The sequence below is a fragment of the Macaca thibetana genome, chromosome 11 (assembly GCF_024542745.1).
Source record: "Macaca thibetana thibetana isolate TM-01 chromosome 11, ASM2454274v1, whole genome shotgun sequence".
In the NCBI taxonomy this organism is placed as follows: domain Eukaryota; kingdom Metazoa; phylum Chordata; class Mammalia; order Primates; family Cercopithecidae; genus Macaca; species Macaca thibetana.
This window is the reverse complement of record NC_065588.1, coordinates 104,398,574-104,413,297: the sequence shown is the minus strand read 5'-3', so window position 1 is coordinate 104,413,297 and position 14,724 is coordinate 104,398,574. Positions and strand designations below refer to the sequence as shown.

Sequence of the window (14,724 nt, the reverse complement as noted above, 5' to 3'; positions counted from 1 at the left end):
AGCCTTTCTGAACTTCTGATTCCTTCTCTGTAAAATGGGAATAAGAATAAACAGATCTTATTTCTGGCTGGGTCCACTCAACCCTCTGGTTCTTAGACCCGGATCCAATTGCTGCTTTTTTTTGTGTTTTCTTCCCTGCAGGTGTTTCTAGCTGTGTACTGGGACTGATTGGCTGAAGACTCACATTGGAGAGCTGCAGACAACACAACAGTGAATGGTGAGGAAACCTTGTGGTCTGAACTCCAAAGGGGACCAGTGATCACTGACAGGTTGGGTGCACAGAGGGATCACAACGAGGCTGTCCACTCGGTTTTAGAAGCATGTTGGAATCAAGTTCACAGCACCACGTACCTCTTCTTCATTGCACTTAGCATTATTGCAATGTTTCCATTATTTGAGGGACTTTTTGGTGAAAAATTGTCTCCCCCACTAAGCTCTAGAGGAAGAGAGGGCCCCAGGCAGGCAGAAAACATGGTTGTCAAAAGGATAGACTCTGAAGCTTGGATTCGAGTCACAGGTCTGCCTTTTCCTAGCTGTAGGACTTCAGGCAAGTGACATAAGCTCTCTGTGCCTCAGTTTCCTCACTTGTAAGATGAGGCTCATAACCTACTTACCTCACTGAGTTGTTGTGAAGATTAAGAGAGTATAGGATGCAATGCCCTTAGAATAGTGCCTGGCATGTAGGAGGTACCGGAGAGGCATTTGTTCAACAAATAAAATAGCAAAGAAGGAAATGGTTAAATCACAAAACTGGATTTGCTCAGAGTCAGGGAGAACATTGTTGTTCTTGCTGGTGTTGGTCAACCTCTTAAAGCCAGCTCTAGGGTTCCTCTAATGGTCCCTGTCTTCTCTTGCAGAGAATGGAGGATGAAGATTACAACACTTCCATCAGTTATGGTGATGAATACCCTGATTATTTAGACTCCATTGTGGTTTTGGAGGAGTTATCCCCCTTGGAAGCCAGGGTGACCAGGATCTTCCTGGTGGTGGTCTACAGCATTGTCTGCTTCCTCGGGATTCTGGGCAATGGTCTGGTGATCATCATTGCCACCTTCAAGATGAAGAAGACAGTGAACACAGTCTGGTTCCTCAACCTGGCAGTGGCAGATTTCCTGTTCAATGTCTTCCTCCCAATCCATATCACCTATGCTGCCATGGACTACCACTGGGTGTTTGGGACCGCCATGTGCAAGATCAGCAACTTCCTTCTTATCCACAACATGTTCACCAGTGTCTTCCTGCTGACTGTCATCAGCTTCGACCGCTGCATCTCTGTGCTCCTCCCTGTCTGGTCCCAGAATCACCGCAGCGTTCGCCTGGCTTACATGGCTTGCATGGTCATCTGGGTCCTGGCTTTCTTCTTGAGTTCCCCATCTCTCGTCTTCCGGGACACAGCCAACCTGCATGGGAAAATATCCTGCTTCAACAACTTCAGCCTGTCCACACCTGGGTCTTCCTCGTGGCCCGCTCACTCCCAAATGGACCCTGTGGGGTATAGCCGGCACATGGTGGTGACTGTCACCCGCTTCCTCTGCGGCTTCCTGGTCCCAGTCCTTATCATCACAGCTTGCTACCTCACCATCGTCTGCAAACTGCAGCGCAACCGCCTGGCCAAGACCAAGAAGCCCTTCAAGATTATCGTGACCATCATCATTACCTTCTTCTTCTGCTGGTGCCCCTACCACACACTCAACCTCCTAGAGCTCCACCACACTGCCATGCCTGGCTCCGTCTTCAGCCTGGGTTTGCCGCTGGCCACTGCCCTCGCCATTGCCAATAGCTGCATGAACCCCATTCTGTATGTTTTCATGGGTCAGGACTTCAAGAAGTTCAAGGTGGCCCTCTTCTCCCGCCTGGTCAATGCTCTAAGTGAAGACACAGGCCACTCTTCCTACCCCAGCCATAGAAGCTTTACCAAGATGTCATCAATGAATGAGAGGACTTCGATGAATGAGAGGGAGACCAGCATGCTTTGAGCCTCACCGGGGAACCCCTCAATGGGCCCTCTCAACCCAGGGACACCCAAGGATATGTCTTCTGAAGATCAAGGCAAGAACCTCTTTAGCATCCGCCAATTCCCACTGCATTTTGCATGGGGATGAACAGTGTTTTATGCTCGGACTCGAGGGCCTGGAACCCCTTTCTCTTAGTGGACAGAACATGCTGTGTTCCACACAGCCTTGGACTAGCAATTTATGCTTCTTGGGAGACCAGCCTTGACTGACTCAAAGCAAAAAAGGAAGAACTCTCAAAAGCACTGCCATGAACTGGGATTGGCATAGGGCAGTGGGATTAAGCTGCCTACTGTGCACACCCCAGAAATGACACTCTCCAAGGTCCATTCCTGGTGTGAGCAGTGGGGAGGTCAGAGCAAACCCGGTGTGATGCAGATCACACCTGGCCCTTGTATACCTATTATCAGTAGCTGGCCAGAAAACCCTACCTTCAAGTCACTGCCCTGTGTTAAAGTGTGTGGAAATGCATAGGTGACCTGGGAGAGGAAGGTGACATATCAGCCCATGAACTCCATAGGCCATGAATTTAGCTTTCGGATCAGCTAGGAAGACAGATAACCCGTTCTGAGAGGTCATGTGGGCTCTCTGCAAGGGCAAGACAAGTGAGGGATGCAATGAGGACTTGAGATTTGGCAAAGGAGTGAGAAAGGAGAAAAGAACCTTCAAAGGATGCAGGCATGGAGCAGCTCACCCTAGAACATCGCAGGCTGATGGTGCTTTAGGCTGGAGCTATTTGGGGGGTCAGGGTGGTGCCAGCCCCTGATCTTGCCTTGCCCCTCTTACCTGGGGGTGGGGTTGTGGCAGGCATCTTCACCAGCTGCTCTCACCCCATCACAGGGATTTTTTCTGCCTTTCCTAATCCACTCAGCTCTGGCTGGAGGTGCTTAGAATAAAACACTGGTGGTGGGGCTTCTTATTCTGGTTAATTTCCTCAATGCCTTTGGAGACGGGTCCAAAATGCAGTTTGGGAAGCAACTCCGGAGAGTCCCCTGGGAAGAAGAGTATTTCCGAGGACTTAGTCACTTGAAACAGAGTCTGGAGCTGGACTCCTTGAACTGTGTTTCCGAGCTGCAGACACCAAATACCTCCTGGATACGGGTGCCTGGCATGGCTTTTCTCATCTAATACTGACACGTCCCTGTGAAACAGAGTGTCATTGCCCCATTTACAAATGACATAGCTGAGGCCCAGAGGGGGAAAGTAACTTGCCCAACATCACACAGCTAATCAGTGGCAGAGTTAAGATCTGAACCTGGCTCTGTCTGGCTCCAGAAACTGTTCTTCGAGTTGGAATTTATCTGTGGAGATTATTCTAGTATATTGATAACCTACATTTATTTAGCACTTTTCATATTATGCACTTTATGTATGTTTTCTCATTTAATCATTACAGCAACCCTAAGTTAGGTACGGTTATAACTTCCCTTTTACATAGGAGGAATCTGAGGCTAAGAGAGGTTAAGTAACTTGCCCAAAGGTACCCAGCTAGTCTCTGCCAGAGCTGGGATTTGAACTTCAGTTTGCCTGACTCAAATGAAGCTGCAGAGTTGGGAAGGACCTAAAAAGTTTGGAGATTTTTACCATAAATATTGATTCTTCTGCAAATGAATATGAACATCTTAATGGCCTTTAAGAAACTTTGCAAATAGTTTTCAAAAATGATGCAACATGGCAGAGAAAATGCACTTGGCTTCCAGCTCCTTCAATGGCAATTAACAGCCTCCTACCATGGCTCCCACCTCCTGTGTCTCCGGAGAGCAAGGCAATGGGGAGGGAAGGCTGGCAGGAGGCAGTCTCTTGTGGGCCTGAGGCCCTTTGGCTCCTAAGTGTCCACATTCTGTTCTCTTCCAAGTCCCTTCATTGTTAAGTTGATTCTCCAACAAGATGCAACGAACAGATGCAATGTCTACCCTGCGCTGGGCGAGTTCCCGAGGCCGCAGGCTGTTTGGAATCACACTTCATTAAGAGACAAACTGTTCCTTCTCTTATTGTGCCTTAATGCCTATGACAAGGAAGCTCTGAATTGACCCCAAGCTGGAGTCTCTGAATGCTTTCAAGAGTTTGAACATAGACGGTTTGAGAGCAAAAAGGGAGCTTTAAGTATTGCTCAGTGGCCCCCATTTCCCCCCTTTCCACATTTACTGAGGCACGAGATGGGACGGGCTCTGTCCCAGGTCACAGCAGCAGTCATCAGTGACTTGGGCCTCCTGGCTCCTAGGATGCTGCTTTTCCTGGGCTTCTGGCAGTTCAGGCCAGGCTGGGGGAGCCAGGAATTCATGTTGTCATTGGAAAAGCTGATAAACAGAAGCACAATTCATACCAGCTGTTTTCCTCCTTAGAGTCTGGCCTCCCTCTTTCTGGCTGCTCTGCTGGTCTTCCTGTTCTGACTCAGGTTCCTGTCAAGTACTTAAATGCAGCCTTAACGTCCCATACAGTCTTGTCCCCACAGCTTCACGTGAGCATCTCCATGGGTCATGCATATATCATCCCTGCAGTGTGCAAAGTGTGCTCACCTGCATTGCTGCACAGGCAACCAACACACTTAGTGCCCAGAGCCTTCTCTCTGGGCCCAGGACTCAGCCATGGGGCCTTACTTAGCCCTGCCTCCTGAGTGGGGTGGGTGGGCTGAGGGATTGTGAGGACAAGAGGTAGAGGGAAAAGAAAAGAAGACAGTGTTTGAGGTTAGGGGAGGGACAGAAGAGGGGACAGAAATGTACCGGAGCATGATGATGAAGGAAAGGGATCTGGCATTCATGAAGTACCTCTGATAGTTCAGGCACAAACATCGAAACCTCAAATTGGCCCTGGCAGATGGGGACATCATAGCAAGGTGGGGGCGGGGGTGCAGAAAGTGAGTTTCTGTTTCAAGAGCAGATTTCAGTAGTTCAGAGTTGCACAGTTAGTGAGGTATGGAGCTGGGCTTTGAATCAGGTCAGCTGCCTGCATGCCCAACTTCTTCAGCCCTTGAAAGGAGAGGTTGGGGGGAAGAAGAAGGAAAAGGAGGAGGAGGAAGAAAGAAAGAGAGAAGAGGAGAGGAATGGAAGTCAAAAGAGAGGGAGGAATTGGATTTCAGAACCATCTCCAGCTGACCCTTGAGCCAGCAAGGACAGGGAGCAGGGAAGAGCAAGAACACGAAGGGCCTGAGGCACCAGGATGCCTTTGCCAGCCTTAGATAATTCCCAGGTCACACAGAGCCCTGCAGGTTCTTGGGGTCCCCCTCCAGAAAAGAGGCACAGATATTCTGGCAGCGAGGTTCAGAAGGGGTGAGGAAAGTGGGCACTGACAAAGGGAAGGGATTGGCTCAAATTGGAACCCCGAGTCAGCTCTGGTGGGATTGGGAGCCTGGATGGGTGGGAGAAGATAGAATCCAATCGTGAGACCCGTAAGGGACCTTCAAACTCATCTTGCCCAGATATCTCCCATTTCACAGATGAGGGAACTGAGGTTTTGAGAGCTTCCCTTGAGGACTCTGCAAAACGAGGTGGTGTTTGGTTTGGATGGAAGTGGTTGGTGATTCCTCAACTCCTGCCCTGCCACGATCTCTTGTTCCTCCTTAACATGTTATGCTCTTGCTGGGGCTGGGATGCCCCAGGCCCATGGTTACCAAATCCTGGGTTTGGAAAATTGCTGCTGGGTTTGGTATCTAGGACCACAGAGGAATCTACTATTTCTACTGTGAAATAATTCAGCATGGGGTCTGCTTACTTCCTCCCTTTGAGGACACCGTTTCTCTCGAATAAAGAGACTGAAGCGAGAGTGTGTGATTCAGTTCTGGAGGGTCCTGCCTTCACTTCCCTATTGCCTTCCCCACTTACTTCACAGAGCAGCAGCTGAGGCTCAGAGAGGTGACGCGGCCAGTGCAAAGTCACAGAGCTATGTTGTGGGCAGCAGGAGAAGCCCTGAAGTCCCCCACCTGCCATTCCCAAACCTTTGAGCTCCAAGAAATTTGCATTTCGAAAAAAGTTATTTTCACTTATTTTACTTTTCTAGCAACTGAGGATGTGAAAGTGGTAGTTACTCACCCAAGATAATATAGCAAACCATAGCAGATAAGGGACACAAACCAGGCCTCCTCATGGCCAGGTCTAGACTCTTTGGCACTGCATCAAGTGACCCAAGGAGAGATGCTCCTGTGATACATTCATCCATTCATCTTTTCACCAACCCATTCACCCTAACATCCACCCACCTGTCCACCCACCCATTCACTCCATTCACCTATCCACCCATTCATCTACCCATCCACCCATTCACCCCAAGATCCACCAACCCATCCACTCACCCATTCATCCCAATATCCACTCACACATCTACCATCCATTCACTTTAATATCCACCACCCATCCACCCACCCATTCATCCCAATATCCACTCACACATCTACCATCCATTCACTTTAATATCTGCCACACATCCACCCACCCATTCACCCACTCATTCACCCCAATATCCACTCACACATCCACCCACCCATTATCCCAAGATCAGCTCACCCATCCACCCCAACGTCCACTCATCCACCCACTTACCCACTGACTCCGACATCCACTCACCCAGCCATTCATCTCAACATCCACCTAGCCATCCATCCACTCACCCATTCACTTACATAACCATCTATCCACCCATTCATCCATTCCATTAAAATACATTTAACACCTCCTTTTTGCCTAATTCTGTGGTAGGCACTGAATATAGACAGATGATCAAGACATACACAGTTCCTGTCCTCCTGAGCTCATTCATTGACTTATGGAACAGACAGCCAATGATCAAAGTTATACACTTCCCCCAATGGAAAACAACCCCAGTAAATGTTACACGCACACACACACACGCGCACACACACACACACATTAGAGAGAGAGAGTCTCACTCTGTTGCCCAGGCTGGAGTGCTATGGCACGATCGCAGCTCACTTTAGCCTTGACCTCAGATCTGCATGCTGGAACAATGCCCCTAGCTGCTCTGGTGAGGACAGGTTGGAGAGGGGCAGCGGGGGAAGCCTGGAGGCTGCTGAAGCCTCAGATGAGCCATGGTGGAATCTGGACTGAGTAACCAGAGGTGATGGTGGAGAGAAACGGACTATTGGAAAGATATTTAAAAGCTACCCAAGTTTTCTCAGGGGAGTGGTTAGTGGGAAACCAACCCAGGGCCCATTTCTGCTGCACAGAGGCCTCTGCGCATTGCTTTATTGTCAGAAATTAATTGTAAATATTATTCAAATGTACCTCCCAATGCACAATTACATTTCTCAGGGGAGCCCTCTGAGCACATAATAAAGCCCTATAAATAATACATATATTAACCTAAAAGGAACAGAGGCGTATTAAGCTGCAATTGCAGGTTGTGCTGTGGGGACTTTATACAGATGAGATGCCAAGCACTTGGACTTGAGGTTGAATCTTGGAGGTCACCTGAGTTCTGTCCTGGGGAATCTTCCAGAAGTCTCTCCCCCTGGGATATGCGGATACCCCCAGACAAGTCAGGCAGCTACTGCTCTAGATATCTAGACAATAGACAGGTGGGGGCCAGATGACAGTTGGTAAGGGAGGAAGAAGCACAAGTCTATACAACACTTCCCTTGTGCTCAAAGATGAAGAAACAGCAACAGCAGTAATAATAGCAAATATTAACTGAGCCTTGTCTAAGTTTTGGGCAAGCTCTCCAGTTTCATTATCTCATTGAATCCTTGAAACAAGGATTCCATGGCAGGGGCTATTGCTATCTCCATACACAAGTGAAGAGATTGAGGTTCAGAGAGGTGAAGTGACTTTGCCCGATGCCACACAGCTGGTAAGTGACAGAGCTGGGATTGGAATCCCAGTATGTTTATCTCGAAAGCTCCTGCTGTTTTCCCCAGAAAAGTGCAAATGCACAATGTCCTCTGTAGAGACCCTTCCCTGGAGAGAGGAGGAGGACAAGCACATATTCTCTCTCCCATGTCAAATTTTGAGGATGTGGGAGTGGGGGAGTCTGAGGAATTGCTTTTACCTTGAGAGGAGGAAATTGCATTTGAATGGGCTTGTCACTTTCTCACAACCCTGAGACTCTTAGGGTTTTTGAGTTTGGAAAAGACTCTACTTCCTCAAGTTTGTCCCTTCCCATTCCTCCATTTCACAGATGGTGAAACTGAGACCTGTTTGCAAATACGATGGAGACCACCTGCCTCACTGACTGCCGGGAGATGAGAGGTGTGTGAAAATGCTCATCTGAGTCACTCTTAAAACACCATCACCCCAGAGACCAGAGCATTCACCAAGCCACCCTGCTTCACTTCTTAGTTTATTGACAAGGGCTTTGGTGCTAATCTGCTGTAAAAGATTTCTGCCCAGGGTCTGGGCTCCCCTGAGGAGTTTCCAGCAGAATCCTGGCTGAAGGGGAGGCGGGAGATCTTGGCAAAAACTGCTGCAGGGCAGACATGCTTTGTTTGGGGGCATAAATGTTACTTTTAAAGATTGTGCTGAATATGAGTGAGGGATGCTCCCCATCTTGACCTAGATAGTGGTTACACAGGGTAAGAGGTGGGGAGTGGGGGTTCATCTGTAAAAACCCAATTATCTGTACATTGAAGATAAATGCATTTTACTGTAGTAAGTTATGCCTCAGCAAAAGTCTTTTTAAAAATAAAATAATTCATGATGTCTGCAGAAATGAGTTCCCACCTCCACTGGTACAGGTAGTGGCAGGACAGAACCAGGTCTGAGGGTTTGTCCCTGATTCAAGAGAGCGTTTTAGAGGGCAGTGGCTCCTGCAGCGTCCATCCAAAGTGGCAGAGTTTCAGGAAGGACTAAGCCCTCCTGGGGGCCTCCCCGGCCTCACCACCTGACTCAAAGGGCCTTTGATGATTATGACACGGGGTCAGGTAGGCTCAGGAATCAGACTGCAAGGGTTTGAATCCAAGCTCTACTATCTACGTCAGCTAAAGGCAGGGTTAGAGTTAGGCTCTGTGACCTTGGGCAAGCTATTCAATGCCTCTGAAGCCTCAGTTTTCTCCTCTGTATGATAAAGGGCATGAAAGGTTTGCAGCTCTCAGGGTTGCTGTGAGGATTCAATGAGACTGCCGCACTTTAGCGTTTAGCAGGTGCCAGGCTCTTTCATCTGAACATGCACTGGCCTCCTCTCTGGCCTCCCCACTTCTGTCTTTGCTCCCTCAACCCACACTGTAGGAAGCAGCCAGAGTGAGCTTTTATCACAGAATACAGTCATCCAGAGCCCTTACTATGGCATCAAAACCCCTATGGGATCGGCTACCGCCTCCTTCTCTCAGTTCATCTCATGCTGCTTTCCAGCTAGGTGATCCTTTCCGCCTCTCACAAGCAAAACAAAACAAACAGATCAACAGCAACAACACACCAAGATTGGTCCCACCTCAGGCCCTTGCACTTGCTGTTCCTGCTGCTCCTGGACACACTTGCCTCTTCCTTTTGCATAACTGATTTGTCTGCCTCCTTCTGGTCTCAGTCCAGATGCCATCTCCTTAGACAAGCCATGCTAAGGTAGCCTCCATCCCCGCTTGCTGCCTATCAGATCCCTTTTTTTGTATTAGTGTTTTCTTTATATTAGTTACTGCCATCTGAAATCATGTCATCATGTGTGTATTTAGTGGCCTTAAGTCTGGCCCCTACTCGGATACAGCAAGATGGCAATGACTTTGGCTATCTTATTGTATCCCCAGCAGTGCTTAGCCCAGAAAAGCTGCTCATAACTTCTGGTTGAATGAATGAAGACATAACCATAAGCTGACATTATTTTTGCCATCATCATCATCACTGAGTTTCACGACAATCACTTTTATAACACACCATTTCCAAAGTATTTTCACATTTTTTTCCTGTCTCAATGAAACTTGGGGAGAGTGGGATTTTTCCTCATTTCACCAACGTGGAAACTGAGGTCACAGGTTACTTAGTTCAGAAGTGGAGGAGCCACAGTTCTTTACTTGTGCTATTAAGAGTAATCACAGGCTGGTCGCGGTGGCTCACGCCTGCAATCCCAGTACTTTGGGAGGCTGAGACTGGCAGATCGTCTGAGGCCAGGAGTTCGAGAGCAACCTGGGCAACATGGAGAAACCCTGTCTCTATTAAAAATACAAAAAAAATTAGCGTAGCATGGTGGCACATGCCTGTAATCCCAGCTACTCAGGAGGCTGAGACACAAGAATCGCTTGAACTTGGGAGGCATAGGTTATAGTGAGCCAAGATTGCATTACTGTACTCCAGCCTGGGCAGCAGAGTGAGATCATGTCTCAAAAAAGAAAAAAAAAACCATATATATATATATATATATATAGAAAAAAAGAGTAATCACGGACAAAGGAGGTTTCCATTAAGTGCTTCCACCTCCCTTGGCCTTTTCTTTTCCCTGTTGTCTGAATTATTACAGTCCGAAAATAAGGAACCAGATGCCTCCCTCCTCCTCATATTGTTTTGTAGTTCTTTTCTGGACCAGGGTTCTGTTAAGGGTTTGGCTGGTACCACTGTGACCACAAACTTCCTGTGTTTATCCCTTCACTTAGAAATCATAGAGTAATCAACTGGGTGTTAAGGTCTGTGCTGGGCACTGGATGACGCTAAGACACCAATGCACGGCCAAATCCCTGGGGCCCGCGTGGGACCCAGACGCCTAACACAGAAAGAGGCAGATCCAGGATATCTTTGCCTGGTTTCCACTTTTGCAGATGTTTGCCACCTTCAGAGCAATATGCGGATGACTGAACAAGTCTCCAGTTTGCCTCCAGATGTTGGGACTGGTTGTGGAGCCAGAGCACACAGAGGGAGGTGGAATGGAGGCTCTCAGCCTTGTCTGGTGGCAGATGATGGCCTGGTTGATGGCAGGCAGTTTACAATGCCCAGCCCACTGCCTGGGCACCAGAGCCTGACTGGGAAGGATTGACTTGTGATGGGATTTTAGGGATGGTGACAGGCAGCCAGAGGGAACTCCACAGTGGTCAACCTATTTCACCCTCATCAGAAGCTTGAATGGTAAAACCACCTTGTCTTCAGAAACGAAGAAATGCTGGGTCAGCTGAAATTCGAGGCCTCACTGTCAGAGAAGCTAAGCAGAAACATCTCTGAGGTGGGGGTGGGGTACAAACTTCAGACAAAGATCACGGTCAGGACAACCCTGCCAAGAAGGCTGCACGTGAAGCCTCAGATCAGAAACCCGATGGAGTGGATGTGCCCAGGCACATTCTACTACAACTTTGAAAACAGATCCATCCTCTCAGGTTGGAACACCACCTGGCTGTGCCACAAAGTGAAAACCAAGAAGGACACAAGGATCTTTGGAGGCCAGGTCTATCAAACTTAACACCACCCAGAGATGAGATTCCTAGATTGGTTCTGCAACTGAAGGCTGCATCGTGATCAGGACTACCTGGTCATCTGATACGTCTCTCGGAGTCCCTGCCCAGAGTATGCAGAGAAAGTGGCAGAGTTCCTGGTCAAGAATGGCAAAGTCACCCTGACCATCTTTGTTGCCCACCTCTACTACTTCTGGGAACCAGATTACCAAGAGGAGCTTCACAGATGGTGTCAGAAAAAACAGTCCACATGCCAGCATGACGATCATGAACTATGATGAATTTCAACACTGTTGGGACAAATTTGTGTACAACCAAAGGATGCTATTTGATCCTTGGAAGCAACTGAATACAAATTATGCATTACTGCACAGTATGCTGGGGGAGATTCCCAGACACCTGATGGATCCTGGCACATTCACTTACAACTTTACCAATGACCCTTCAGTCTCTGGGCAGCATCAGACCTACCTGTGCTACAAGGTGGAGTGCCATGACAATGACACCTGGGTCCCTCTGGACCAGCACAAGGGCATCCTACCTAACCAGGCTTTGAATAATCTCAGTTGCTATTAAGATTTCCATGCAGAGCAGTACTTCCTGTACCTGATTTCCTTTTGGAAGCTGGACCGGGCTCAGTGCTACAGGGTCACCTAGTTCATCTCCTGGAGTACCTGCTTCAGCTGTGCCCAGCAAGTGACTACATTTCATTGGGAGAACAGATGTGTGAGCCTGCACATCTTCATTGCCCGCATCTATAATTACCTCCCAGGATATGAGGGGCTGTGCATGCTGCAGAGGGCTGGGACCCAAATCTCCATCATGACCTCTGGAAGTTTAGGCACTGCTGGGTCACCTTTGTGGACCACGAGGGACATCCCTTCCAGCCCTGGGATGGACTAGATGAACACAGTCAAGCCCTAAGTGGGAGGCTGCAGGCCATTCTCCAGAATCAGGAAAACCATAGGATGGACCTCAGTCTCTAAAGAAGGCAGAAAACTTGTGTTGAGCAGCAGAATGGAAATCTTCTTTCAAGAAATGCAAACAGGCCATTCATCACTATCTCTGGCTGATCAGTGGACACTAGCAAAGCAATGAGCTCCTGACAAGTAGTTTTTTTTTTTTTTTTTGAGGTGGAGTCTCACACTATCGTCTGGGCTGGAGTGCAGTGGCACGATCTTCGCTCACTGCAACCTCTGCCTCCCAGGTTCAAGCAATTCTCCTGCCTCAGCCTCCCGAGTAGCTGGTATTACAGGCGCCCACCACCATGCCTGGCTAATTTTTCATATTTTTAGTAGAGACAGGGTTTCACTACGTTGGCCAGGCTTGTCTGGAATGCTTGACCTCATGATCCACCCACCTCGGCCTCCCAAAGGGCTGGGATTACAGGCTTGGGCCACCGCGCCCAGTTGACAAGTAGATTTAATAAAAATCAGAGTGAATTACTTTTAATAAAAAATTTATACCATATTTCAAGGATACAGTAGTTAAGATTATGGTCAATACACACAGAAGGTTTTCAAGTTTACTAATCCAGTGACCATTTGATTTTATATGTAGAAGAATAAAATGAAATACTAAATAAAAAAAAAAACGTCTAAAATTTGGTGAAGACAGGGCTTGGCAATGCCAAAGAAACTTTTTTCCCCCTTGAAACAGGGTCTTGCTCTTGAGCCCAGGCTGGAGTGCAGTGGTGTAATCATGGCTCACTACAGCCTCGAGCTCCTGGGCTCAAGTGCTCTCCCCACCTCAAACTCCTAAGTAGCTGGGACTACACATGTGCACCACCATGGCTAGCTAACCACAGAAACTTTCATCTGTTTATTCTTTCTTTAGGCACCATTAATACCCAAGGCAGGGAGAATGGGTCCCAGAAAGACACAATTAGTAATGGCTGATTGTTGGCTTCAGTCATTGCCTGCAGATCAGGTGGTACAGGATGTCTTAAGGTGATAAGAGGTGAGGGTGCATGAAGAATAATAGGCACAGGGAAGAAAGAAGCAGAGCAAAGTGCCAGATAAAATACCGGCCAAGCACAGATGAATGTCTTCAAGGAGCTCTTATATTTATCTGCACAATGTAAATACCCTTGCTATTTCAGGATGGCGGCTGGTCTGCTCAGTAACACACATATTCCAAATAAAGATTTTGCATAAAAGTTAAAAAAAAAAAAAAAGAAAGAAACGAAGAAGAGAAGAAGTGAAGTTCAGTGGGAACAAGTAAGCTTCCCAGAACCACACAGAATCTACACATTGATTTGTATCGAGCATTTACTATACGGCAGGCAATATGCTAGGCTCTGGGGATACAGCTGCAGATGCCATCCTGACCTTCACGAATCTTATAATGTATTGGCATGCAGCAGAGCTGGGATTTGAACCCATGGCTGTATAACTGTGTGGTTTATACTCTTTTACTACATATCCTTGCTGAGTTAAATAAATTAGATACAGAGGAATTAGGACAGAACAAAGAGAAAGACTTTGTGTTATAAAGTCTTGAATCTGTCAGGAGTTAGAGAAGACTCACATTTTGGCTAGGGATTGCTGAGTCGAGATTGATTCTGGGTTTTATGATGCACCTGTCAGTAATTGCTCCCCCATCCCTGAATTCTCAAAACAGAAAAGTGATCTAATCCAATAGCTTTTCCCTCCTTTGAAAAAGCAGCAAAAGATGATGCTGCTTAACCCAAGTGAATGGCATGCCAAAGGTGAAATTGCAGGAACCGAGGCAGGTTAAAGGATAAAGAAACAGAGAATGGGTGGAGGCTCCCTAGCTTCTTCCATTCTCCCCATAGGGATGATTGGCTTTGCAGTTTATTAGAATCTGAAATGTCACCACTTTCTGATTCCTGAATTCCTTGGGCATACCATCCTTTCATAAACCTCATCTCGGTCTCCTGGCCACAGAATCCTCACAGATGTAGATAGATCTATGGAAACAGCTGGTTCAATCTTAACATGTCAGAGATAAAAAGCCCTATAATCAGTATTGTCAAGCCCATCCCAGGATCTCTGATGAAAAATTAGTCTTACAATACATTAGTGGTGAGACATGGCAAAAACTTGGATGTGGCCATGCCCCTGTTTCCCACTCCACGATGTGATTCTCCATTTCATTCAACTGCTCAGTCATCTTCTTACATTTTGGTTTAGACACATTAATCTCTGTAAACTTGAGAAGCAGAGAAACAGAAAATTAGTATATCTTTAAAGGCTAGGAATATACATTACACAAATAAAACTCTTGATACCCTATGCTAGTTAACATTTATCTTAGGAATCACAGTTTGACATAAACCAAGAAAAATTTGGAAGAAATAAGATTATCTCAGTTAGAACGCATTGGACTGCAAGTAAGAGGGACCTCATTCAACATGGTAGAATCCATAGGAAAAGTGCATTC

At 47.3% G+C, this 14,724-nt stretch overlaps 2 protein-coding genes across 28 annotated transcripts in view; one reads left to right on the top strand and one right to left on the bottom strand.

Annotated features, from left to right (window-relative positions):
- Positions 1–5,767, top strand: part of CMKLR1 (chemerin chemokine-like receptor 1) — a 52,757-nt gene extending 46,990 nt beyond the window's left edge. For all 3 annotated transcript variants that reach the window (XM_050749822.1, XM_050749824.1, XM_050749823.1), the window contains exons 2-3: positions 142–217; positions 858–5,767. In XM_050749822.1, the coding sequence (XP_050605779.1) occupies positions 215–217; positions 858–1,976 (1,122 nt within the window). In that variant the 5' untranslated portion in view covers positions 142–214 and the 3' untranslated portion in view covers positions 1,977–5,767. The remainder of the gene's footprint in view (positions 1–141; positions 218–857) is intronic.
- Positions 1–14,724, bottom strand: part of ISCU (iron-sulfur cluster assembly enzyme) — a 627,706-nt gene that overhangs the window by 267,535 nt on the left and 345,447 nt on the right. Inside the window, exon 1 of one of the 25 annotated variants that reach the window (XM_050749909.1) lies at positions 6,821–6,824. The exons of 23 other annotated variants lie outside the window; for them this stretch is intronic. The gene's annotated coding sequence lies outside the window, so the exon portion shown is untranslated. Of the gene's footprint in view, positions 1–6,515; positions 6,520–6,820; positions 6,825–14,724 lie in introns of those variants that run through there. One more of the 25 variants, XM_050749900.1, reaches the window with a different exon arrangement.